Here is a 26,079-nt window from a genome sequence, read left to right as displayed (position 1 = left end):
GGACAAACTTAAGAACACACCTCATAAATGCAATGTGAGACAGACTGAAAACTGGCAGAACTGGTGATCTCAAAGGGCTGTGACCAGTGGCACAAAATCCACCACACCAACACTGAGACTAAGGCCAATACTGTTTAACATCTTCATCAATTACCCACAGGAAGAGACACGGTGCACCCTCAGCAAGACTGCAAGCAGTAGAGAATGCAAAGGAGTGGCTGACATACCAGATGGCTGTACTGCCACTCAGAGAGACCCAGACAATGCTGAAAAAATAGGCTACAAGGAATCTCATGAAGTTCAAGAAAGGGAAACACAAAGTCCATCTCCTGGGAAGAAAAACCCCAGACACCAGTACACACTGGGAGCTGACAAGTTGGAAAGCAGCCTAGCATAAAAGGACCTGGAAGCCTGGTGGACAATTTTGTGGGAGGATGGATTGTGAGGGAATAGGGATAGTGCTGAAGGCAATCTCGCCCCTGAGGAGTTGCAGCTGTACTAATTACCAAAGAGTAGGAACAGCTTTGCCTTTAATAGGTGACAGCTGTGTCCAATAAGGATGGGTGTTATAAAAGAGTGGGTTAGCTGATTGAGAGGGGAGTTGGAGTCAGTTGGCTGTGCTGCTGCAAGGGTTGGGTGTTTGTGCTAGGGATAGTAAGGGTTGGTATGTGCTGCTAGGGACAGAAAGGGTCAGGCAGTCATGTGGAAGAAAGAAAAGGAGTCAGCATTACAAGGAGCTGCCTGTGAGAACTCACAGAGAGAAGGTATGAAAGTCTCACAGTGAGCTAACAAACTAACAGTGACAGTCAGCTCCCATCCACCCTTGATTGGTGCCAAGCACCAATGCCAACAACTGGTGGCCCATGCGGGGAAGAGTTCTGACACAATTTAGCCTTTTAGCCAGCAGTGCACCCATACTGCAAAGAAGAGTGATAACCTCCTGTACTCTGTGAGGGACAGCACTACCAGAAAAATGAAACAGATGACACTTTCCCTCTACCCAGCACTGGTAAGACACACTTCAAGTGCTTCTTGACCTCTGAGTACAGAGAAACATGGATATAATGACCAGTCCAGTGACACGACATAAAAATGATTAAGAGCCCAGTGCATCTGACACTGAGGAGAGGCTGAGCACACTGCCCTTTTTTAACATGGATAAAAGAAGACTTAGGGTGCTCTTATCAAAAGGTATAAATACCTGCTAGGAGATAATAAAGACAACTTACCCATGCTCTTCTAAGTGGTACCCAAAGACAGGAGAAGAGGCAGTGGGTGCAGATTGAAAAACAGAAAATTGTATTTAAAAATGTTTTTTGGTGTGAGGGTGGTTTCTGGAACAGGTTTTCTGGAGAGGCCATTAGTGTTCATCCTTGCAGATAATCAAATGCTGCCTGGCTTTGAGAAACCTGCTCTGAGCAGGAGTTTGGATTAGACAATTTCCAGAGGTTCATTCTAAACTCAACCACTCTCTGATGCTGCAAATGCATTTATCACAGACTCGGCCATTTTGAATTTAACCTTATCAAACAGCAGTGTGACATTATTATTAAATATAATTATGTAAATGACATGTACTAATACATAATTAATACTAATAACTGATCTCTGAAAGAGCCATTGGAAACTCCTCATGTTACTTTAGAGCAGCAGTAACTTAGCACTTTACCTGGATCAATGCCAGAGGTTTTTCTCTGCTCCTAATAAGAGCAGCTTCTTGCTGGAGCTCTTCCTCTACAATAGCTGAGAACATGACAGGTGCTATCACAGGAGAGCTGGCTGGTGATGCTGCTGACCAAGGACTGCAAAAAAAAAAAGAAAAACCAAACAACATTATGAGGCAACATCAAGGTCAGCACAATACACAGCAAAAAGGTTCCAGAACCTAAGCCACTACCACACTTACTTATGATTCTCCAGCTGTGGAGAATCCGGGACATGGTCTTCCAGACCTGGGTTACTTCTAGTGTTGTACCTGGAGAGAGATAGCAAAGGAGAGTAAAGATCAGTAAAAATGTAGGCAGAGCATTTTCCTACATCATTTTGTGAAATACAAAATTGCAGTAGGAAATTACAACAAATGTGTAGAATTTTTACAGAGGAAAGGTATTAGGATATAATGTGGAATTTGTTTTCAAGTGTGATATGGAGACTGAAAAAGACACTGATTCTCATTTCTAACTACCAGACCCTAATGGAATTTAATCTTGGGCATTAATTCTGGCATTTCCTAACATTTCAGGATTCGAAAAAAAAGAGTTTAATTTCTGATTATTTAAAAAAAAGGCTCTTTTGCTTTTTTAAATGTAAATTAGTCAACTGGGTAATGCACTAACAGCACTACCTATAAAAGTTTGCAATTAATATGAAAGAACAAAAAATTCAAGTTAAAAAAATAAAGATTCAAGATAAAAAATTGAACTGTCCTGCATTCAAATTAAGTGTTTCATGCAGAAGAGCCAATGCTACAATTTCACTAGAGTAAATTCTTTGAGTGTAAACCCAGAAATTATGGACTTTCAGTACATTTCCTGTAACCACCTCTCACATTCAAAAGAACAGCATAAAACTAAAATTAACAGAATAGAAAAAAAAAAATCTTGAATTATTTCTATAGTTCCTGACAGGAAGATATTTTATTCAGTTGCAAAATGTTAACCTCTCATCAAAAAGAAGTTCATGTTGGTTACACTGTATTCATTAAGAGACAAGTATATTTGTCAGAAAAGTCCTATGCCAGTAAGAAGAGAGGGCCCTATTTTCATTATTTAATACCTATCTTTGACAGGACAGCTTTGTAATTTCCAGAACCTTAAAAAAGTGTTATAGCATACTGTGACATGCTGGCAAACATTTTTAAAATTATTCTATGGCACTGCAAACAACTCTAAGGGTGTTGCTCTTTCAATAAATCACTCTCAATTTTGTTTAATGCTTTGGTAATCCTTTGTAAGTGACCACAAGCTCTTGGATAAAACAGGAAAAGAATCTATAGAAAGTTAAGAGAATTCCAGCCACGACCAAGTTCTCTGAAATATTTTCCCCAGAACACAATTCCAAGGATAACAAAAAACATGATTTCTACCACTAAGTAGTAAGGGCAATATCTCAAGAAGTCTGAAATATAATATCCACCATCAAAAACAGATTTAAATTAATCATGTTGAGCTTTTTGTCACAAAACCTATTTTTTCCCACAAAACAAACAATGCACATTGCCAGGTCATGCATCCTTGTACTCAGTCTGAAAAATATGGACCAAGCAAATGGACTATGAGATGGATGGAAAATGGTCTGGAACTGAATTAGCTGTACAAAGCCCAGCTGGAAACCAAGTAATAGTGGGGGTCCTCAGGGACTGATACTGGAACCAACCCTGTTAAGCATCTTTGGTAGAACAGAATAGACCCTCAGCAGGCCACAGCTGGCTGTGGGGAGGTTGAGGATGGTGCACATTCTGCATGCCAGGCTGCCTTTCAGAAGCCCTCAAGAGGCTGGAAAATTGGACAACTGAGAACCAATGAATTTCAAAGGCAAGTGCAAAGTCCTGTATTTGGAAGAGAACAGCCCCACAAGGCAGTACTGGCCAGGACTGACTGGCTAGAAAGCAGCAGAGGGAAAGCAGAACCTGCAGAGTCCTGGCTGACAAGTGGAAGAGGATGTTACCACCCAGTGCCTCTGCAGCAGGGACAGCCAACTGCATGCTGGGCTGTGCTAGAAATACTGTGCAGAGGAAGGCAGAGGAAGTGATTCCTCCCCTTTATGTTGTAGTTCTTTGTCTACATACAGAGTATCATCCTCAATTTTGGGCTCCACAATACAAGAAGGATGCTGTCAGGTTGGAACAGGTCCAGGATTTGGAAGAATGTGTTTTGTTAATCCTAAAGGGAGGCAGCAAAGGGGAGATATCAGTGCTGTCTTCAACTACTTAACTGCAGGACAGAGGAAAGATGAAGCAAGAATCTTTTTAGAGGTGCACAATGATAAATTAGAGGCAACACACACAAGAGGCAGATAGTAAATCCCACATAGATAAAAGGAAAAATAAAAATACCATACAGAGATGATTATCCACTGAAACATGTTGCCCAAAAAGTCTGGGGTATCTTCATACTTGGAAGCAGTCACAACTCAACCAGGCCAGGTCCTGAGTAACATGATCTAGTTCCACTTACTTTGAGCAGGAGGCTAAACTACAGAACCAAAATTATTTTGTGATTTCAAAGCAGGGCACTATTTTTCAGCTGCATCCAGCTCTCAGGTCCTCAGCACAAAAAAGTACATGGACCTTGCTGCAAGTCCAGAGGAGGCCACCAAGATCTTTAGAGGTATGGAGCACCTCTCCATCCAGGGAAAAGCTGAGAGAATTGTTTTGTTCAGCCCGGAAAAGAGAAGGCTTCAGAGTGACTTAATTATTGCCTTCCAACACATGAAGGGACCCTGCAAGAAAGATGGAGAGGGACCTTCTACAAGCACATGTAATGTCAGGACAAGGCTTCAAACTGAAAGAGTGCAGGTCTAGTTTATATATTAGGAGGAACTTCTTCACCCTGAAGGTTGTGAGGCACTGGAACAGGTCCCACAGGGAAGCTGTGAATGCTTCATCCCTGCAAGTGTTCAAGGCCAGGCTGGATGGAGCTGTGAGCAACCTGGTCTAGCTGGAGGTGTCCCTACTCCTAGCAGGAAGGTTGCAAACGAGATGATCTCTAAGGTCCCTTCCAAACCATTCTATGATAAATTAGCTTCCAGCTTTTACTGCACTTAATAACATTGAAAAGCAGAAAAGAGCCAAAGAAAATGAAGAGGAGATGAAGGCAGCCTTCTGTGCTTTTATACTGACATTATATCTCAATTTTATCTCTTTTTCCATCTGCTTTAATAATACTCACCTTCCAGCACATTTGACAGTACCTGATTTGACAGCTACACCCTTCTTTCCATTCCAAATCCAAAGAATTCACAGCACTGCTACAAATGAACCCAACTGGATTGTTACACTTACACCTGATGACTTCTATACAAACAAACAAGCCAAAAAACCCAAATAACAACCAAAAAAATCACCTCAACAGGAATTTCCCAAAACTGGAATTAATAGTTCCAGCATCACAGCATACTCTAGTGATCAATTAAAAAGTAAGTAAATATCTATATCATCTCCCTCATTTAAAGCTAATGGGACTTTAAAATGTAGGAAGAAGTCCAGATATTTTGAAGCTGTTTGTACATACATACATCTGTATTTCTTGCTAACAAGACAAGAAATACACTCAGACAGACACTCAGAAAGACACTCAGTCCAGATATTAAATCAACTGCAGCTTTTTCAGCATTCTAAATTAATTCCTCAGCTGGCATCAAAATGACTAGGAGAAATGGAATACACAGGAAATGTGAAGCTAGCATATACAGAAAAATGGAAAAAGAGCCACAAAAATATAGAACTTGGAAACCTGGAAGTCTTAGAAATTAAGACTGATGCAGACACATAAATGGTTCTGCATGGAAATAAACCAGCCAAGTATCATCTGTACTGAACCAACCTGATTAACTCAGTTGGCTGAACTTGCCATGACTCTTGTACAGCCACCAAAATGTCCCAGCCCTCAGCTCCCTAGTGTTTCTTGAGTATTTGCTCATGAGATGCCAGGTCAGGTTTGGTGTCTCCCTGATCTAATAACTGCTCTCAGAAAAAGAACACAAAGCCTGGTCTCCTGCAGAACCCTCCTGGGTTTTACTGTATCATTTGAGTCATGAGCTACATATTAGCTCATTATTAGCCATGACAGAACTAGGCCATTCCCACACCAAGCCGCAAATACTTGTTTCCACTAAGACGCTTCACTGCTCCCTGGAGTAACACAGTGAAGACAACTCAGGCTGCCACAACTAAGTGAAGTCATGTCAGGCCTATGTTTTCAGCTTGGACTATGAGCTACACATGCATAGCACAACTCCCAAGGCTGAGATGCCCCTGGAAACAACGCACGCACATCCACATGCCCCAGCTCTTGGAATGATCTGCCTCTCAATTAAATGCAGTTCAAATCACCACAATTTATGACATGCTTTGCCTAAAAAAAAAAAAAATCTGTACTGCAAAAATTGGAAAGTGACAGTACATAGAAGAATGCTTATGTTACCATCCAAAATACCCTCATCCAGAGAGGTAAGAAAACTGTCAGTTTAATTAGTGCACAGTTTATTCAACGGAGAAAGACAAAGCATGAACATTAAGTCATGCAAGTATCTTCAGTGTCCCATCACCAAGTCTGACATCAACAGATGAGGATTGCTTATACTCTACTCTTGTGCAATTTCCTTCCCTTAAAAAGTAAGGGGTAAGGGTATAAATAATTAATCTTTATAGAAATAGGCCTTAAATGCCACAGGTAAAAATTAGAGCCTACTGTGACAAAACTGCACAATCAAAAAATAAAATTACCTCAAACTAGAAACTCCCCTTCTAAGTTTCAGATTGGAGGAACTAGCCACCTAAGCTCTCTATACCTACTAGAAAAAAATAAGCATCTTCAGACACAATTCAAAAACAGATATTTGGAGATGCCTTCTTTCCAAAGTGACGATAGTCAATTTAGTCATCTACGAGGCTTCCACTAGCTTAATGTATCATCTTCAGACATTTACTATATTAGACCTGGATTCAGCTCAAACAGTCCACTTTGAGAGCGTGCAGACTGGCCAGACTGCACAGACGAGACAAGGCAATGCAAAAGGAAAAGAAATTACTTTATGAAGATTACAGAGCTGTTGTGGCAAAGTTAATAATAGCATCCAGTGCAAATTTTCTTATTACCAGCCCCAGGCATCTCCCATATGATGAAAAGTTTTATTATTGTCCTAGCAACAAAATGAACAATGCCAGTTCTGCAGATTTGTGTTTCATGTCCCCACACCTCCACTCACCACAGTAACTTTAGCTTTATCACACTGTTCCTGAGGAAAGCCTCCCCATCACACAAATGACTCCTACCTCTCTCCTCAGACACTATCCCACACACAATGTTCCTACATTTCTACCCTCATTTTATTCTATATATAGCAGTAAAACATGTACTACTTCTGTCCTAGGGAAACACCAGTTTTTATACAAGCTGAACAACCAAAAGCAGGGCTCAGCAGAACTTTCTTTTCCTCACAGAGGAGTCAGTTGTTGGAGGACAGTGGAACAGGAGTTCATAAGAAAAACAGCCAGATAATGACACAGCTCCTTGTGCACCAACAGCCCTGCAAACTTCTCCCTCAGCACAGCTGCGTAAAATTGAGTCAGATTGCTCTAAAGTTGTGTTGTGTAAAGGATTACAGAAGCTCCCCCTCTTTACTCAAGAGCTTCATTTAAGCTCAGTCCCTCAGGCCTTCATTGGGCTATGCTGCAGCTATGGCCAAGCCCAGCTTTGCTGTTCCTGATCCTGACTTGATTTGCAGGTTTGACGTCAGCCTTGCCTGATCCCAATGCACCTGTCTGTGCCCACTGACTGTGGCTCATCCTGGTTTCTGCCCCAGAGCCTCCCTTGCTCACCTCCCTCTGCAACACTGGGGCTGTGCCTTTGCCAGGGAAGCCACCAGTCAGCCAGTTGTGCTGTCACACTAGGGTGCCCTGCCACTGTGGGTCAGCTGGTCTGCACTGCTTCCAGATAGTAGGTGGTAGAGTCTGTAAGATTTTCAGGCTCTGTTTTGTAAATATATTTGAAACATCTAGCATTCAAAGTTACTGATGACAGGGGGAAGAGATGCAGGTGGGTGGGCAGTTCAGTCAAACAGACCTTCAACAATAAGGCTGAGATTCTTTCCTCAGCTTAAGCAGTTATTTTAACCCAGAACAGGGATTCTATTGGAGGTACCAAGAGGATACATGGCTAAAACATTTTGACCAAAGAGCAACATTGTCTAATAACTAGAGATATAATTCACATGTGCCTTATTTTTGTCCTTAGAACTGTAACCCCACAGGAATTATAATACACAGAGTATTATAACCAGTGCATCATCATTTCTGTAAGCCTGCTTAGTCCATGATAAACTGCACTTAAACAATTAAGCCATCTTACAAGAAAACTCAGATTAGGAAATGCCAGAATTGTGTTTGAATAAACTAATTTTATCCACTCAGTGGTTACACAGAAATGCTATTAGCAAAATATTTCATGAATGCCATATCTGAATGCTCATGAATATCTAATTACTGCAAAGGTTAGAAAATACTGATTTATCATTTTATACATAGATACATATGCAAACAAATTCAGATTTGTTTTGTTTGGAGCCTGAAGTTTCTATATACATGTATATATTTATATATTTATATATATAAACATGTACCTATCTATATGGATACATACACTTTGAAACTGAAACAAAGTATTAGCTGTCGCATTAAATTGCTTAAATCTTTACGCTTTCTATTCTTAAGAGTATTTCATTCATAAAAAACTTACTATAACAGAATTGTCAGAAGAATGCTTTTTTTAAATGACAATTTTATTCTTATTTCAGCAGAATTTAACAGGCCATTGTGCTTCTTGTACAATGGTTGACCAATTAGAAAAAAATGCATTCTTACCTTATGGTGTTTTGGACTGATGAATCCTCAGATCCTTTATATCCACATCTTTTAATACCAGTACCAGGTGAATTATTCACACTCATACATTTTTCTTCTTCCATCACAAGATCACGGAATGACTTTGGCAAAGCAGAATGTAATGAAGACGACCTTTTTCGAAACAAAAATGAAACAAAACCAATGCACTTGACACTTGCACTTTCCAAGATCCCATGTTGTTCTATGATTCAGATAACAAAGAGGCCTTTCTACTAAAAAGACATAAATAAAAATACATTTATTACTAAAAATACATTGTTACTTGGGTTTTGTATACCACCATTATCCTGCTAGACCCCATGTGTTAAAGTAAATAATTTTTTTATCATATAGATAAAGAACAGGAAATAAATATCTATGAGAACAGAGGAAGCCAGTAGTTTTGAAATTTCATTAAAATTAAAAAAAAAAAAATCAAACCCCACCCCACCACCTACTTCCTGCACCTCATCCTCTTAAAAAGTATTTTTTTTTTTCATGGATGGCTTATCTTAAATAAGCTGTACCTTTTCTAACAGTGCTAGTCCTTGAAAAATATTTTCATAAATCACAATGCTCCAGGTACTGTTGGTCTAACACAAGCAGTTTACCACCATGAAAGTCAAATATACCTGATTTTTTCTTCCCAAGATACTGAATGAGTTACTCATACCTGATTGAGGCTCTATAAATCCCTTAATCCACAGTGAAGTTCAATAAAACTGATATCCTTCATTTTCTTTTACTTATCCAAGCACAAGTTACTGAATTAGAGCCTGCATATTATCTTTCAAAAATAAACCAGTAAGAAAATATAGCAATTTAGCATCTTAGGTATCATGAACACTTTCCAAACCCAAAACCTTTTTATTTACAGAATTCAAGGCAGTTACCATGAGTTCTTCTCTTATCTATCAAGGCTTTGGAATTAATTCTTCATAAACACTACAGAAGTAAAACAAGCTTTTTATACAATGCCAATTGCTTGTGCAACTGCCATAAGAAGAGCAGCATCCCAAATCAAAGACTTTAAAGCTACATGTAGGTGGGACACAATTTAAGGTAACAAAGATGAATGAATTTTAAAAGCACAACATTGTATCTGAAACGTTACAACAAAAGCATCTGAAATCTATGCATGATGTCTGATGTTAGACCACCTAGCTTAAGTTTGGATCTTTTCTTTAAATATTGGATAAGCAGCATAGAAGACACAGAAAGCAGAATGGGAACCTCCAGATACAGGGACTTGGAGTCATTTTGCACATCCTCTACTCCTACCACCAGCTGGCACAGGCAAGTTCAAGCAAGTGTTTGACCAGAGCTCCCCTAAACCTGTTATACTGAGTATGCATATGGTCCATATGATCTGCTGTCACAGAAGCTGCTTCTGCTAGTAACATTTTAAGTAGCCTACTTTGATTTGATTTACCCATTTCCATGAAAATTCAGCACTGCAGTCAGATCCACTTGGAACAGAGAGCCAAAAAAAAAAAAAAAAAAGATCCACAAACAACATCTCCCAAAAAAAATCAACTGTGTCACTCTGTTTGTGAATCTATCCAAAACAATTATTTGTGGCTTAAAATGATTTGTTTGAAAAGTGGTACAAAATTTTCCTAACAAGTAATAACTCTAAATTTCAGCTTGTCCTGTCTGATACATTGACATTTTTATCTAATTTGCAAAATTAGAAAAACTAATTTATACTTTAAAAAAAGAAGTGGAGTATGACTATGGTTCTCTAAGATGTAACTGCAAACCATCAAATCATGGAGTTCCAAAACAGCTGCTGATGTTACTATAAGCTGGAATACTGTCAACCCGACAACCTAAACATCAGGATACGCAATTGTTAATTCTCAAGAGAGACTTCAAATTTCTTCATGCCTCTGGTCTTGAAAAGCCATAGACTCTCCTGAGCTTAAAAAAGGCCCAAAACAAGTAAGCAACACTCCTATTTCCTTGATCAAAGTGGGTTTAGAGAACTAATAAAGTCAACATGCAGTTAACTTTAGACATTTTTTCAAAGTATTACTAGAGCACTATTTTATTTTTCCCTTCTAATTTTCAGTTTTCTTCAAAGGAAGAAACAAAGGTTCAGTTTCCCAAAAAACTGTGAATCTGAAGGTTTCTCTTAGTGGAAAAGGTAGGGTATAGTGTATGACAGACTTTCAGTCAACCAAAAAAAGCCAGAAGGTCCCACACCCTTCTGGCAAGTGTGCTTCACCGCATTCAGCATCCAAGTTGAGTATCTGATTTCACTGGAACACAAGTTCTATGGCTTTGACTATATTGCAAGTGTGGAAAGCTCAATCGACTGCCAAATGCAGCCATTAATAGTCCACTGTGAATTTACAGACTAAGTCTGCAAATATAATATTAGAGTAGTTGAGTAACACAACCATTCTACCTTACACACAAAAATACTTCAAACAACTAGCAGGGGCAATCAACTAATTGATTGCCTGCCTAAAGGAGCTTGAAGTTTATTCAATAAATGTTTTCTTCCAGCAGGGAGGCCTAATTTTAAAATTTCATATAACTCCCACTGGTTCTGTGCTTGAACTTTTGAGCTACTGGTATTTTCCAGATCGGCAGCCAGAGGAACGCAGGAGGAACGTGTGGAATCACGCACGGTGACCACATGAGTGTTAGATTGGATTCCATCCTCCTGAAATATACCCTAGCCTTTCCACCTAAGATGGTTTGTGTAACACAGTAGGCCCAGCTCTTTCCAAAAACTGTTTAATCAGAACCTTAAGAGCACAAGATACTTTTTGGAGACATTTATCGAGGGATATTCAAAAATCAAGTCTTTATTTGCTTTTTAAAAGCAAGAAAGAATCCATAGGCAGTTTGCAGTTTAAATAACACTCAATAGGATAAAGAATTATCTGTCAGAGAGTAGATGAATAATATGAATAAGTCAAACTATTTAGGCAGAACCTGCCTTTCTTAAACCTATGCTGGCTAGACCTGACCACCTGGTTGTCCTGCACATGCCATGTTAAGGCACTAAGGATGATCTGCCCCATGACCCTCCCTGGAGCTGAGGTCAGGCTGACAGGCCCAAAGTTCCCCACGTTCTCCTTCTAATCTTTCTTTAATTGGGTCTCATATAGGCTCACCTCCAGACACCAGGGCCTTCTCTATTTGACATGGCCTGCTGGTAAATGATTTAAAGTGGCTCAGTGGTCACCTTCACCAGGTCCCTCAGTACCCTTGGGTTGATCTCATCCAGCCCCATGGACCTGTGCGTGTCTAAGAGGTGTAGCACATCACTGACCATTTCCCTTTAGATTATGGGGGATTCATTCCAGCCCATGGGGCTGGGGACCTGGAGAATGACTCATTATTAAAGACTGACTCAAAGAAGATATCAGGTGCCTCAGGATTTCCTTCATACTTTGTCACTGCACCTGATAAAAGGATAGAGATTCTCCTTCACCTTCATTTTATTTCTATAAACAATTGTGTCTTTATTTTTTAGAATTTTTATATGGCATTGTCCTCATGGATAATTACAACATTAGTAGTGAGATTACAAATAGTAGATAGAGTATTACTTTTTTTAATATAATAAAGGATAGAATGACTCCGTATTTGCTGTGCTCATCAACATGTGATTCAACCATCAATTTCTCCTAGTAAATTTTAAGCCTCAGAGCTGTTAACACCTCAGCCCTGTGACACCTTCACTAGGCTAAGGCAAATAATTAACCTGCTGCTTGACCTGCAAAATCACCTGCATAAAGCAGGTAGCATATTCTTCAAAGCATTTGAGAGGACCAGTTTTAAGGACACAAATTCATCCATTCACTAGACTTCAGAAGATGAATCTTGCAAACCTTGTTTCTCCTTTTGTCAAGGTCTCAATTATTGTCCAGAGATCAGGAAGAGTCTGAATCCTTAAGTGCAAACTAACTCATTGTCTTTCCTCTTAAAAATAAAATCATGGGCTTTGCCCAATATTATATCATAACAAATTTAAGGAATTGGGGGAGTAAAGGAGACCCTAAATTTTAGTATCAGGTGTACACGAATGAAAATCAATGGGAAGACAGAAAGCTTAAGAGTGACTGCGATGGATATGCTGAAACCTTTGCTCCCACTGAGGTACAACCAAGTAAGCTACAGAGAGAGGAGACTGACAGTCCTTCTAGGGAAACAGTACAAATGTAATCTGCAATAAAAGTCTAGACCTTCTTGAATAGGGAAAACTGGAGAAATGGCCACATTTACTTAAATGAACTTGAAATTAACATTTATTTCATGCTTAGAGCATGCAAATAAGTATTAATCCTATGATAATCAAACCCATTAAATATACATAATTTGAAACTTCTACATGTTTTGTTTATGTTTTTATCCAATACCAACAGTATAAGTGAAGAACAAAGCATGACTTGGGTAGCACCTTATTACATTTGTTATAAACCTAATCCACTGAACAGATGATAAACCATTTTTGCATTCGATACTATGATATTAACTCAAACCCTTAAATTGTATGTGATCAGCATTCAAAGTCATTTTAAACCCCTATGCATCCTTCCACCATAAAAACTTTTAGAAGCATCCAAAGCTCCCTCCAGCTCCAAGACACCTAGATAACTTTGTTATCCCTAATTTGGGTCAATTTTGCTCTAGTCCAAAGTCATTCCAGACCTTCCCCCAGGAATGGCTAACATTTTCCTTTGGTTTTGACAGAGAAAAAACACCATTCATAATGGTTTTCAATAACCTCTTCCTAGCTAAGTTTCAGAGCTAGTTCTCAATCTTCTTCTTCTATGATTTACTTGGACACCATCTTCAAATACAACATCTTACACAGGAAAGCAACAGATGGGATGCAGTCTTTTGACTCAGAGCAAAATTTCAAAGAACTGTTAAACTGCAACCACTGCATTTCCCTACCCCCTCTGAATTTCTAGATTACTTCCAAATGTAGATACAAATAGCTCAGTCTGCTTATTCAATGTAAAAATGCTCAAAAAAAAAAAAAAAGAATTGATATTTGATTTGTAACATACCACGCATTCCCTAGTTTTGCAACTTTTGTGGGTGGAGGTGGTGCAGTTACTGCAGTGGTAGGCTCCAGGCTGCTAGCTACTGCTCCATTATCTTTTGCTGCCAGGGCAATCATTTTCCTTTGCTTCTGAGAAAGCTTGATTCCATGAGACATCATTCTGCTGTGAATGGACATTGAAAACAAAGAAGTTGCAAGATCCATGTCCTTTGAGATTACTCACCTTTAATCCTGCAAATTAAACTGAGAAATAACTTCTTTCCTAAACAAAAATACTTTGCTTAGAGTGCCAAAAGACAAGGGCGGAGGGCAAGGGCTTAAATGGCTGGGAAACAAAAAAAGGATCAATTAATATCAAGAGTGACAGAAAGAACACAACACAGAAATATTCTTCACTTAGATGTCCATAAATGAAAACACACAGAGTAGGAATCAAGTCACCAAAAGAGGATTACCACCAGATGATTTTCCATTTTACCACCAGTCTATTTTCTAATCTTGTGATTTTTTAGAGATTGTCAAGCTTAGCTCCCTTAAACCAAAAATATTCATACATTAAAAGAATGTATACAACAGCATAGAGACATTTCTTCTACCTGTAATAATTTTCTTTTCTAAGCTATTTGGATTCTTCAGTCTTGGCTGTTTTGTTTGCAGTTTCTGAATCTATCTATCAAGCAAGCCTTTATCAGGTTCCATGAGTACTGTCCTAACTCTCCTTTATAGGAAAGCCACACCTCAAAGGTCATGAGAGTCACCTCCTGTTCTCTTCCATATGTTGCCACTTAACACTAACTTTAATATACTGCCTTGTAAAAAAGCACATTTATCTCCTTGCGTCTTTTGGGATGCTTCTACAAGAAGGAACCACACTTGCTTCTGTCTGAAGAATTGTCAACATCAAGACATGAGTTCTGGGAGAGGTCAGAGAATGCAAGACAAGAAATGAACTTCTCAAATCCAGTACTCATGCACAAGTAATTTCCAGCATCCTAGGGACAAGAATTCATTCTTTTTGGTCGGAAACAGAAAGGCTCAGCAGGACAGGCCACTTATTTAAGACACTAGCTCACTTGCTCTTTTGCAGTAGTTGACAAAGTAAGACTAGAGCAAAATAAAGGGATGCATTTTGTATGCTCAAAGAAAAACAACATGATGAAGTAAACAAAGCTGTTCAAAACCAAATAGGACAACTTTTATCCTGCTTTTTTTAAACTGAATGGCCTAAACCACTAAGTAAATTTGTAACAACCTAGGCCTATCACACTTTTTTATAGATTTTGGTTTTTTACCAACCTTGAATTTGCCTTTGGCATGGTTCCACATTTCTGCATACTTTCTTCAATTTCCATGATGGTTCTCAGATCCATAGCAGGAGGGCTGGCAGGGCTATATGAAAAATAAAAAGTTACCTTACAAGGCACTGATTTTTACTTACAATCCACAGTTCCAGCCTTCACTGAAATCCTCTAAATCATACATAGAATTGGTAACTGGTTGTATAATTTATGTCTGTTTCCTCAATTATGGCAAACCTCAAATAAAATGTTTCTGACAAAACTTTTATAAATATATACATATTTAAGAGCACACTATAAAAATACTTTCAAGACTCATTATAATAAGAAACAAAAAGATGTGGACTATGATTACTTTAAAAAAACTAGAACCCTAAAAAATTAGATACCTAAAGCTATGATTACTTAAAAAAATTAAATAGCTAAATAAGGATACTTGATAGTCAAATGCTCATGCTAAGTTATAGAAAGGCACTCCTTGCAGCTCTGAAGGTTGAATTAGATGTCTCTTTTAAGTGGAGGATTAAAATTATTTCACATGATAAACAAAACAGTTTTTGCAGTCAGAGCAGTACACAAACATCAGTAACATTCTCAAACTTGAGGTATCAGTCTCTTTTTCATACATGACTTAATTTTAAACTTCCATTGAAATAAGCATTAATTAAATCTGTACATTCCCAAGCTTTACAAAAAACTATAAATTAAAATGTGTACTTAAAGGCATCTGTAAAGTAATTACAACTCGATTCAAGGACAGGCTTTGGAATAAAACATAAGCAGCACTTCCTCCATCTCTCCTTACAGATAAAAAACAATACTCAATTTTTTATTATTGTACCAGTTAAACTTGTGGTGCTGATTTTTACAGCCCATTTAAGTCTAAAGGCCTAAAAAATCTCAAAGTACAGCGGAGCTCCTAAAAGCTTCAAGCACGGCATGATTCTACAAAAAACTCTCCAGTATTTTACACAGTATTAACAAAGTAGGTGTTAGAAAAGTACAGAGTAGAAGCAATTAAAAAAATAAGAATAATATATATAGAATTGCTTTTCTCAATGAATAATTACAATATGTTGTCCTGTTATTAAATTACCAGGATGTTGAGTTTACATGTCAGGTAATGTACAATCATTTTGAAGAGCAGATAGCTTTTTAGTCTGAATAGAATATTACTTGCTTTCACTACCAAGTGTAAAACAGTGACTGTAAGTATTACTGCACCTGAAACTGGTTGCTACCCAATTGGGAGAGCTTGCAGAGTTGTGTCTGGCACTGGGAATGGACTGTGGAACAGACTGCATCAATGCTGATGCTCCCCTGTATGACTTCATCTCCTTGTTAGGGTGAGAGGGTTTCACACCCTGACTGCATACTTTGTCCTTCACCTAAAGATCAGGCAGAAAATTGTTGAATAAACATTTCAAACACTAAATTTTATTTTCTTAATCAAATAAACAACAACTCTTCAAAGTTGTCTATTCAATTGTAAGTACAACAGGTTCACAGAAAGACTCTAAAATACCAACTCTGCTTTTGATGGACTAGATAAACACAAACAAAAAACTTGCTAAGAGAAATCCAACCTCAGTCCTCTCTGGATGAAATCCTTTTGTGAAGTCAGGGGACTGCAAGTCTCTGGGACTACCCACTCCTGCGTAACTACCTTCAGAGTCAGATGTTAAGAGTTCTGGAAGTGAGTCTACTGAGTTAGCTTTATCCAGTTTTACTGAGCCTAGAAATAAGAAAAGATAGAACTATTAAATCATGAGAGCCAGACTAAACAATGCTTAATAAACACAAAAATTATTCACACCATATGATGAATATAAAGCAACCAAAAGTTTATCTAGTGCAGAATACTAGCCAGTGGTAAGTCTAAGCAAATTTTTTGCTATCCGTAATATTTTTTCAGAATGACATTACTCCCAGTTTTCTTCCTCTGTCTCACAATACACAAATAACAACACTTTTCCTTTAAATTATTCTACCATCTTCTCAGTAAAAAGTGGGCAATTTATTCTTTGTTTCAGAAAAAAAAAAAAGCCCACAATGCATTAACAGAAATGTTCCACTTACTAAAACCACATAAGAAAATGTGCATCATATTTATTTGATAAAATACATGCTTTTATCTGAACTTTGGGTACGATGACAAGCACTCTTTCAAAAACACCCTTAATCTTAAGAATTCGTTATTTAAATTCAACTATAGCATTCACAAGAAAAGAAATACTACGATTTCCTTCCTGAAATACAGAAACTGCATTGCATGTTACACTTTATGTTCTGTTTTTATACCTGAAAGGAATCTCTTTCCCACTGACCTGTAGAGGCCGGACTCTGAATAATATCTGACAGATTATATCCTCCAGAGCTGTCAGACCGTTTCCTTGGCTTCTTTTTTGCCTTAGTTTTTGCTTTTTTGAAAAGGGCTTCCCTAACAGGAAAAAACAAAAACAAAAAAACCCACAGAATGCATTAAAGCCAAAGAAACTGAGCTTCAAAACTATCCACGTCAATGTCACATTTTTCAGTCAGCAGCAGTTATACTTCAAGCAGTAGTACCTGATCTCAGCAGCTGCCACTAGCTGCCTGCTCCTGCTCTGCTTATACACTGGCACCACCACTTCATAAATGATTTTGGGGGATAAGAAGAATCCAGGAAGAAAAAAAAAATCTTTCCAATCTAGATCTAGCCTCTGGACAAGTCTACTGCACACAGACTTCTGCTGAGACAGTGGAAGACACAGCTGCTGCACAGGCTGGCACTGCCACCTAGGTCAGATTAAACCTGCTACAAATTACAGCAACTGACATAAAGCAAATTACAGACAACTCTCCACTTTTCTCTCTCCTGCTTTCTCCTAAATTATTGAAGCTCAAGAAATGGCACAGTTGGTCTCATTTTTCCCCAAGATAAACATTGCCATTATGATAATACTAATTTTACAATAAAGCAGATACAGGGTGATGTTACCCAAATTTCATGTGTTCCTGTACATGCTGTTAGAAAGAGTGAAATCAAATAAAAGGCATCTTTCATTTTAACAAAACCACTAGATACTCAGAATTGTATGAAATGCAGCTACAGTGCAATATTTCAAAGCTTCTTTAAGCAGCTTTTTGTTAAGTAACTACATAAATACTTAATCACTCCTGCAGCACTACTTTACACTACTTGGGGTGTCTATTTTTTAATCCTTGGACTACCCAATTCCCTAGAAGCTATCACCCAGCCTAGAAAAACACTGAAAGGCTTGTAGTTGAATACAAAACAGCATCTCAGTTTCCTTGATCTACTAGCCCTTACCTACACTAGTTTATTCAGTGCAACTTTTCCTGACACAAGTGCTCAGAACAGTACACAGGACTGCAAGTGAGGTTTCTTCTGCAGGCTGACATTTTATCCCACTGTTTGGAAGCCTGTCACCAAGCCATCCTATCATACTACAAAGCTCTGTATTTCACTTGGCAATTCTGTTAATATCAAAAAATTTAGATTATCACAATTTTTCAAACATATCTATACTACATTCACTAGTCCATTTTTTCTCTTTTGACCTGTCCTAATTCAGTGAAGTACAATGAACTGCACAGTTGGTCTCACACATATACAGATACTCTTATCTATGGACAAGTCCCAAACATCACTGTGAATGCTCATTTTGCAACTTTTACTCACATACCACTTTTAAATTGAAAGTGCTCTGCTGCAGTTTTGCAACATTTTCAAAGACTTAAGGAAACTGAGAATGGTCTTTGAAATCGCATTTCTTAATCTTTCAATTCTGAACTTAAATGCAGTCAGGCACCAATGCAAATGGGGATTAATGCCACATACAGTTGATCTTGTTAAAAATATTGATGAAAAACAAATACTTACTGAGAATTTTGTTCTGTATTCATTTCTTCCCTTAAAAATACAAAGTTCTCTCCATCTTCAGGCTCAAAAGAACTTATGTCAGGTCCATCTGGATATGGAGTAATTACTCTTCTGACCATAGCTGGAATCTGCAGTTGTAAAAGTCATTACATTAGGTTTCACTGAAGTTGTATGCTAGCAAATTTATGTAAGAGGGACAAAACAGTATGTCATTTAAAACACTTTCAGAGATCAGGTGATTAATTACTTAACAAGCTTATAAACTTAAGTTATATCTTTAAGCAAAATTGGAGAAGTATTTTAAGTGACTGAGTCAAAATGCCTATGTTTCATCTATTGTTAACTTATGGCAAAAAATAAGCTTAAAGATTTTGCAAATATTTCTCTTTTACAGTAAGAGAACACTGGATTATAATGTGTCTTGGCTTTCACCATTGCATTACAGTTCAATTGTTCAATGTTATTGTTAACATCGTATAGATCTTAACCCTGAACTTTTTTGTTTTCTTCTCCTTTCTTCTAAGTAAGGGATGCTCTTTACCATAGGTTTTGCTTACGCTGTGCCATGCAACAATTGTTAATTACAGAATATTAATAAGTTTAATGTGTATAACTAATTAATTTAAAAGACACAACACTGTTGCATCAGTAGCTAGTGAATAATGAAATATGAACTGCTTGAGAGTGATAATAGAAGTAGACAACTTTATCTATTCTCATTTTACACCTAATCAGCTTACACTCAAGTTGTACAACTTACCATTTTCCTGTAATAAACAGAAAGATCCTTCACAACTTCATCACTTAAGACATCCAGAGTCCTAAAAAAAATTTATCTTTATCCTTAAATACCAAATTAATCTTAGCAGCTTATGAAAAATCACATTAATGAAAAATTCAAATGAACATTTTGGATGAATCTAACCTACAGGTATTATCACCTATTCATGCTGTTCAGAGTCTAAAGGAAGACACTGAACACAACATAAAAACTAATCAATACCTTTGTTGTAGGGCAGGATTAAACACACAACCTTCCCACCTACCTTTACCTAAGATCACAGCCAAAACAGACCTAAATAGTTAAGCTAACAAGAACTGGTCATTGTTTTACCTATTTCTGCATACTGTCTTCCTGACATGTATCTAAATACTCCAAATCTATGTAAATTCTCCAAAAAACTCAAACACAACACACAACATAGACATTTATGCCAATAAACAATACTACAGCAACAAACTTGACTCAACAGAACTGTCTTGTCCATGTGAGCAGTTCTCATTGCAAAAAGCTGTCAGGATTTAGTTCTGTCTCAGGTTTCTCAAATTATAAGTCTTTCTACCCAATACTAACACTTTCAGATTTTCACTAAAATTTAGATAGATTCTTAATTGTAGGAAGAATATTGCATGTAGGCTTAAGAGGAAACAAGTCTGAATTCCAAATAATCTTTAAGGAACATTACTAGATTTTTTTCTCTTCTCTCCAAAATCAAAGGTTAGAATGTTTATAGAGAGGTGAAGAGAGAAATTGCTAATATGAATGAACTTCTGTATCTGGGATGCAAGTGAAGCCACTGTGTGACGTGGCAATGAAATGCTGGCATTCTGAACTGTTTCAGATCTCTAAGAACTTCTGTAAGTGAAAAGAAGTCTGACAAAAAGGACAGAGAGAACTCACAATAAAGATTTTTTTTTTGCTGCATTTTTTCGTGTTTTTCTTAAGGTTTTGCTAGAAAAGAACTTCAATCAGTGCTGACAAGGTTTGCTCTGAGAAGAGCAAGAGATGATATGTACTTAGGAAGCAACTTGATGGCCTGTCCAAAAGCATCAAGAGAAGGAAGGCCAGAGCACACCTTCAGCTTCTCAGAACTTTAGAACCACTGTGGAAAGCAAGGATAATAAATTAATTTGTTCAGCTCTCACTACAGACATTAAAGCAAAAAGACTACCAGAGGGCAGGCCCATCCTCTTTGGAAAATGAAGCAGCTATTTAATACACCTACTTAAATCAAATATGTATTGTTAACAACCATGTTTAAAAAAAAACCCCACCCAAACAAACAATCCTAAAACAAACAAAAAAATCCCTACAATAATCCCCATCCCCCCAAAAAACAACCTCCAAATGGAGGGAAAAGCCCCCCAGCAGTTTTATGCATCTTCAAAAACGTTTTTAAAACCCTGAAAAAGACTAGACCTAATGTTAAAGCCCACTGAATTCCAGAGAGGCTCTTCATGCCAGACTGTAACATATGGTTTTGTACTATAGAACTGGTGCAGTATGTACAGATATTTAACTAGCTTCTCTCTCCCTGACAAAAATGAGCCTACCTTTAAACTAGAAGCATTCAGCTGCATTTTAACATTAAACTGTCCATATTAGTTATTCCAATCCTTTTACCTTTTTGGGATATTTAAATTTTACAACTAATACATGAACACATTTGCATTCCTGCTTACCTTGCTTCAAGCAAAGCTGCCATATTGAGTCCTATGAACTGCAAGCAGGACAATTTTAGCTGTTCAGCACTATACATTGCTGAGAACTCCAACAGCTCAGCAGCATTCTTTAAGGTCACTGCAGAAACAAAACACAACAAACTAAATTAGATAATTGGCTGTAGTATCAAGCAGCCATTTTAAGACTTATTGAGCAGCATGATCTAGTTATTGAAATGTATCATATACTACCCCATTCCTAGAAAAAATGTTAACACTCCAATGGCCATAAACTATAGGAAGCTCCATGTAACTTTGTAGCAGCTTGTATGCAGTAGCTGCTTCACAGAACTAAAAAGCCCTACCTACAAACAGATGTTTCAAAATATTAAAACCCAGCAATCCAAAACAAAAAGATAAAAATAGCAAGTTCCATAAATAGCATAAACACTTGTTAAACTTCCAAATGTTCCAATTTAGTACAGAGAAAGAAAAAATAAAGAGAGTGAAAGAGGAGAGAGGGAACACTAAATACAAGGATAGAAATTGAAATAGAATTCATTTTATCATATTTAAAAAAAAAGAAATTTCAATTCAATGAATTAAAGATTCCATTTGGGTTAGTTTGTTTTGGTTTTTCTACTTTTTTTTTATTAAAGAGCATGAGACAATGTAGAATATTGCTCGGACTAAAGCAGCAATTATTAGCAGACCTGCAATGAACATCAATATGTAATCACCTGAAAGGAAGATCTAAAAATACCATTTTTTGTTCTCTAACCCTTTACAGTACATGTGGCAGGACTCACATTTTTCTGCAATGGCTACTTCACAGATTTCTTTGAGTCTGGATATAAGAAGCTGGTCTGCTACCACAAGTACGTTACATATGAATTCCACATTTTGAGAATCTGGAAAACAAAGCATCATGTAAACACTGAAGGCAAATCAAAAGCAACTATAAAACAAACAGCTTCAATGAGATTTTACCAAAGCACAAATATAATGGCTTCAGAAATTTTGATGGGATTTTCACAGCACAAGCAATAGCTTAGAAGAGCACCAACAGTCCACTTTTTGAAGCAACAGAAGGGAAAAGGAAAACTAGTTTGACAAACTAAAGAAAAGGTAAAATAAGGCCTGGGATACTGCTATCCCCTCAAACTAAAGAAAGAGTCAAAGTTTTTGATTTTTTTAAAAATGTAACTCCAACACAAGCACATTAAGATCTGAATTTCTATTTTAAAAATACAAAAATTCCAAAAGCTACAGTTGAAAATATATTAATGGCACCTTTTATGGCAAGAGCTTCATCTGTATACAAGTAATCCACAATTATCTGTAGTATGTCAGAATGGATGGGCATTTCCAGAGCTGAACAGGTAGCCTAAAAGGCAGAAGTATTTAAAGAAAAAAAAAAAGAAGAAACAGAAAGATTAGGCAAGGCTGACTACTTGGAATAAAATACAAAATTAAGACAGTACCTATATTAAGAAAATAACTCAGATTGAAGATCACATTTTCAATGTTAAACATTTACTTAAGCATTTGTACAAAATCTATCCAAGTTTCTCAATCAAGAATTGATTGTAGCAAAGCAGTTAAAATCTGTTCAAACTTCTGAATAAATACCCGTGAAACAGCTTCATGTTTGATCACTTTGATCATCTACTCTAACAATCCTCCTTAACTATATTACTTTACCAACAATTGCCTAGAAGTAGAACTACAGGAACCCTCTATGCAAGTACTGAACTGCTTTCCTTTCAAGTTCAAAAGAGCTAATGAAATCACAAGTTCCCAAATAACAATAATACTGAAGTAGTCACTACTGTTAATGCCTCTGAAAACAAGGCACTCATCAATTCCTCCATCTGAAGAACCATCCTAACTATTAAGGTAAAGCTTTCACAAGAGCAAACATTTGCCACTAAACCATGCAATTGTCACTATTGTGTTCATCACTGCTTAACAACTTTGGTTTACTTCAGGTGGCACCCACGTAAAGTTTCATACTAAAATATTTACTTTGCTTTAGAACATGCTACTGCTACTGACATATTTTCTTTCTAAGGTTAAAAACATCTTACAGACATTACGACTTTTATTTAACATCTACAGCTCTTGCTTCACAAAATATTTACTTATTAATTTAGGTTGATTTAGGTTTACTAACAAAATAATAGGAAACTACATATTGATATACAAAACCATTATACAAATGGACACTCAACACTTAAAAAAAACCTCCTTAAATCATTCATTGGTCTCACAGTGTTTCAAATATGTTTTTTCAGGGATGACTTAGGAAAAGGCAGCACAGTGAGCTGGAGGATGGGTGAAGTTCTGTTTCACAACAGAACTGCCAGTACTTCACTTAAGTACTTAATGTATTACTGAAAAGCTAAGAAATTTGAGGAACTCCTGCACACTGCTTTAGATTTCAGTCTCAGAAAAATGCTTCTCCACGTAGACCATTCCTCTCTTTCTATAAACATTACCAATAATGCTCAGGTAGTTAAACAGAGGTATTTTGTCAAATTACAATGTCCAGGAACAAACAGGGCATTGACACACCACTGGCAAATAGGAACAAAGACAAGTTAAAGATCTACACCTTTTGAAACAGCAGTTGGTGACTAAGTAGAATAGTCCCTGATACCTTCTATTTAATTTAACAGCAAAAGTCAGCTGGAATTCTACACACTGACCCTCAATCCTGCTCTCTCTTGCACTCAGTACATGTGACAAGTTATTCCAAACTCCATACTATGTAAATTGTATGATTTTTTACAGAAAGAAAATGAAAATTCAGCCAAAGCAGTATCCCATAAGAACAGTCCAGTCAGTCTTTTTTTATAAAGCCATGAACTAGTTCAAACTAAACCCCTAAAACAAAAGCAGCAATTTCCTTTGATATACATTATTTATTATTCTCATTTAATACATAATCTCAATAGTACAAACACAGAGTAACCAAAAAGGTGGCTTGTGGGGTTTTTTTTCTTGCAAACAGAATCAAAGAATCCAACCCTTCCTTTTCCCTAGTATTTAGGATATGTTATTATAGGAAAAACTGAAAAGTGGTCACTTATTTGATGCAAAATAAAACGTACCATCACACATCGTTTTGGCAAACTTACCTCAATCCATGAGCTGCTTAACATGCTGTGAAAATAATCTGTAAAGAAAGGCATTTCAGTTCAAAATGCAATAAAATTACAGTTAAAAAAGACAATATAACTTATGTTACATAAATATATATAAAAATACACACACATACCAAGTCTTGCACAAAGTACACACTTATGACACGGGAACTCCTTTCCATCTAAAGATTTCAGGGTCACATCGCACAGGTATGAACTAGAAGATATTTAATAGCATCAGAACTGTGACTATTTAGAAGAGCTACAATTAAATGCTAACTTTAGTAAATTAGGATTTATCCTTTGAAATAACACACGCCTGAACTCCAATAATACCACAGAACCTAAACCCAAAAGAATGGGCACAATACTTTCCAGAATTCCTTTGTCCAAAGTTAAGCTTCAAAAATTCCATCTGAAATACTTCCTTCAAAACTCAGTCAATTACTGTTGCAAAAAAGCTATGATTAAACAAATTGATTATGGCTAATTTTAGTCAATCTCAAATGGTCTATGTTAAGTTACCTATTTCTTCTATATCAGGAGGTACCATAAGCCTTGATGATGCATTTTAAGAATGAACCCAAATTCTGTGAAACCAGCTACTTTCATGCAATGTTGCTTCTCCTATATAGACAGACTATTCAGGACTTCGGATATAAGTAACTCGATCACATAAATGGAATTAAAAAACAAACATTACTTTGCTAAAAGCAAATTAGAAAACATACTATGCATTTGCTTATTTCCAACCATGCAGTCTTACTGCCACAGAAAGCAGATTTACAGAAGTCAAATTGCTTTTGACTGGATTACCCATACCTTTTCTCCTGGCATTAGCATTCTATGACACAGCTAATCCACAGAACACACTAAGGTACAGTAAAAAGAAACAAAGATATACCACACATAATCTATTCCCACTTACTAATTTACAGATCAAGTCTATAAATATCTACAGAGAACTTCCAAACCTGAGTTACTATGATAGAGACAATTGCATACCAGGAATTAAAAAGCAGCTGTATCAACCTTAGTCCTTACTTAACATGTAAAGAGATGACATAAGAGGAAGGTAGTGGGGTAGGGGAAACTTGATTTAAAAAAATTACCATTTCTTCTGATTTAACTTTGGTTTGTTCCCATTCTTCTTGTTGACAACGTTAATTTTTCCATTTTCTAACCTGACTCCATCCAACCTGCAAATTATTATTAAAAATAAGCAATACAATTAGTATACAGTTCAAACCATTAGGAACAGTTTTACAAAGTAACAGTATTTCCGTGGGCTCATATTGTGAATATGAAAACAAATCATCATACAAAAATAGAAGCCAGCTGTTACTCGAAAAGTTTTCAAGGCAGATGTAAAATGCAACTGACATTCTTTCCTCATCTTAGATATGTATTTCATCTTAGATGGGAATTTCAGCAGAGGTTTTTTTAGCATCCTAATTATTCAGAGAGGCTTGTGAATGGGATGGTAAAGACACACGAGTCCTGCTGGTGGATTACAGAGTAATACACCTTTAAAGGCAAAGTACTTTACCACAGAATTTTACTTAGGAACTCAGTTTTAGCAGCAGCCTCACATCTTGGCTGTGCATGTAAGAAGTACAGTAAGAAAACTGCCCTGAACAAGCTCATATCCCTTTTGAAAGGACAAATGC

The 26,079-nt window shown here is 37.0% G+C and overlaps 1 protein-coding gene across 2 annotated transcripts in view; it reads right to left on the bottom strand.

Annotated features, from left to right (window-relative positions):
- IBTK (inhibitor of Bruton tyrosine kinase) overlaps nucleotides 1-26,079 on the bottom strand; it is a 54,388-nt gene that overhangs the window by 2,504 nt on the left and 25,805 nt on the right. Inside the window, exons 13-28 of one of the 2 annotated variants that reach the window (XM_053937161.1) lie at nucleotides 25,522-25,608; nucleotides 24,544-24,626; nucleotides 24,404-24,441; nucleotides 22,554-22,647; nucleotides 22,070-22,171; nucleotides 21,282-21,399; nucleotides 19,579-19,639; nucleotides 18,819-18,946; nucleotides 17,260-17,372; nucleotides 16,519-16,667; nucleotides 16,157-16,320; nucleotides 14,931-15,023; nucleotides 13,639-13,797; nucleotides 8,582-8,734; nucleotides 1,907-1,975; nucleotides 1,670-1,802 (exon numbers count right to left, since the gene is read on the bottom strand). In XM_053937161.1, the coding sequence (XP_053793136.1) occupies nucleotides 1,670-1,802; nucleotides 1,907-1,975; nucleotides 8,582-8,734; nucleotides 13,639-13,797; nucleotides 14,931-15,023; nucleotides 16,157-16,320; nucleotides 16,519-16,667; nucleotides 17,260-17,372; nucleotides 18,819-18,946; nucleotides 19,579-19,639; nucleotides 21,282-21,399; nucleotides 22,070-22,171; nucleotides 22,554-22,647; nucleotides 24,404-24,441; nucleotides 24,544-24,626; nucleotides 25,522-25,608 (1,744 nt within the window). The remainder of the gene's footprint in view (nucleotides 1-1,669; nucleotides 1,803-1,906; nucleotides 1,976-8,581; nucleotides 8,735-13,638; nucleotides 13,798-14,930; nucleotides 15,024-16,156; nucleotides 16,321-16,518; nucleotides 16,668-17,259; nucleotides 17,373-18,818; nucleotides 18,947-19,578; nucleotides 19,640-21,281; nucleotides 21,400-22,069; nucleotides 22,172-22,553; nucleotides 22,648-24,403; nucleotides 24,442-24,543; nucleotides 24,627-25,521; nucleotides 25,609-26,079) is intronic. The other variant, XM_053937162.1, reaches the window with a different exon arrangement.

Source organism: Vidua chalybeata, chromosome 3 (genome assembly GCF_026979565.1).
Source record: "Vidua chalybeata isolate OUT-0048 chromosome 3, bVidCha1 merged haplotype, whole genome shotgun sequence".
Taxonomy (NCBI): Eukaryota; Metazoa; Chordata; class Aves; order Passeriformes; family Viduidae; genus Vidua; species Vidua chalybeata.
Note: the sequence above shows the minus strand (reverse complement) of the source record. Positions and strands in the feature narration are given on the sequence as shown.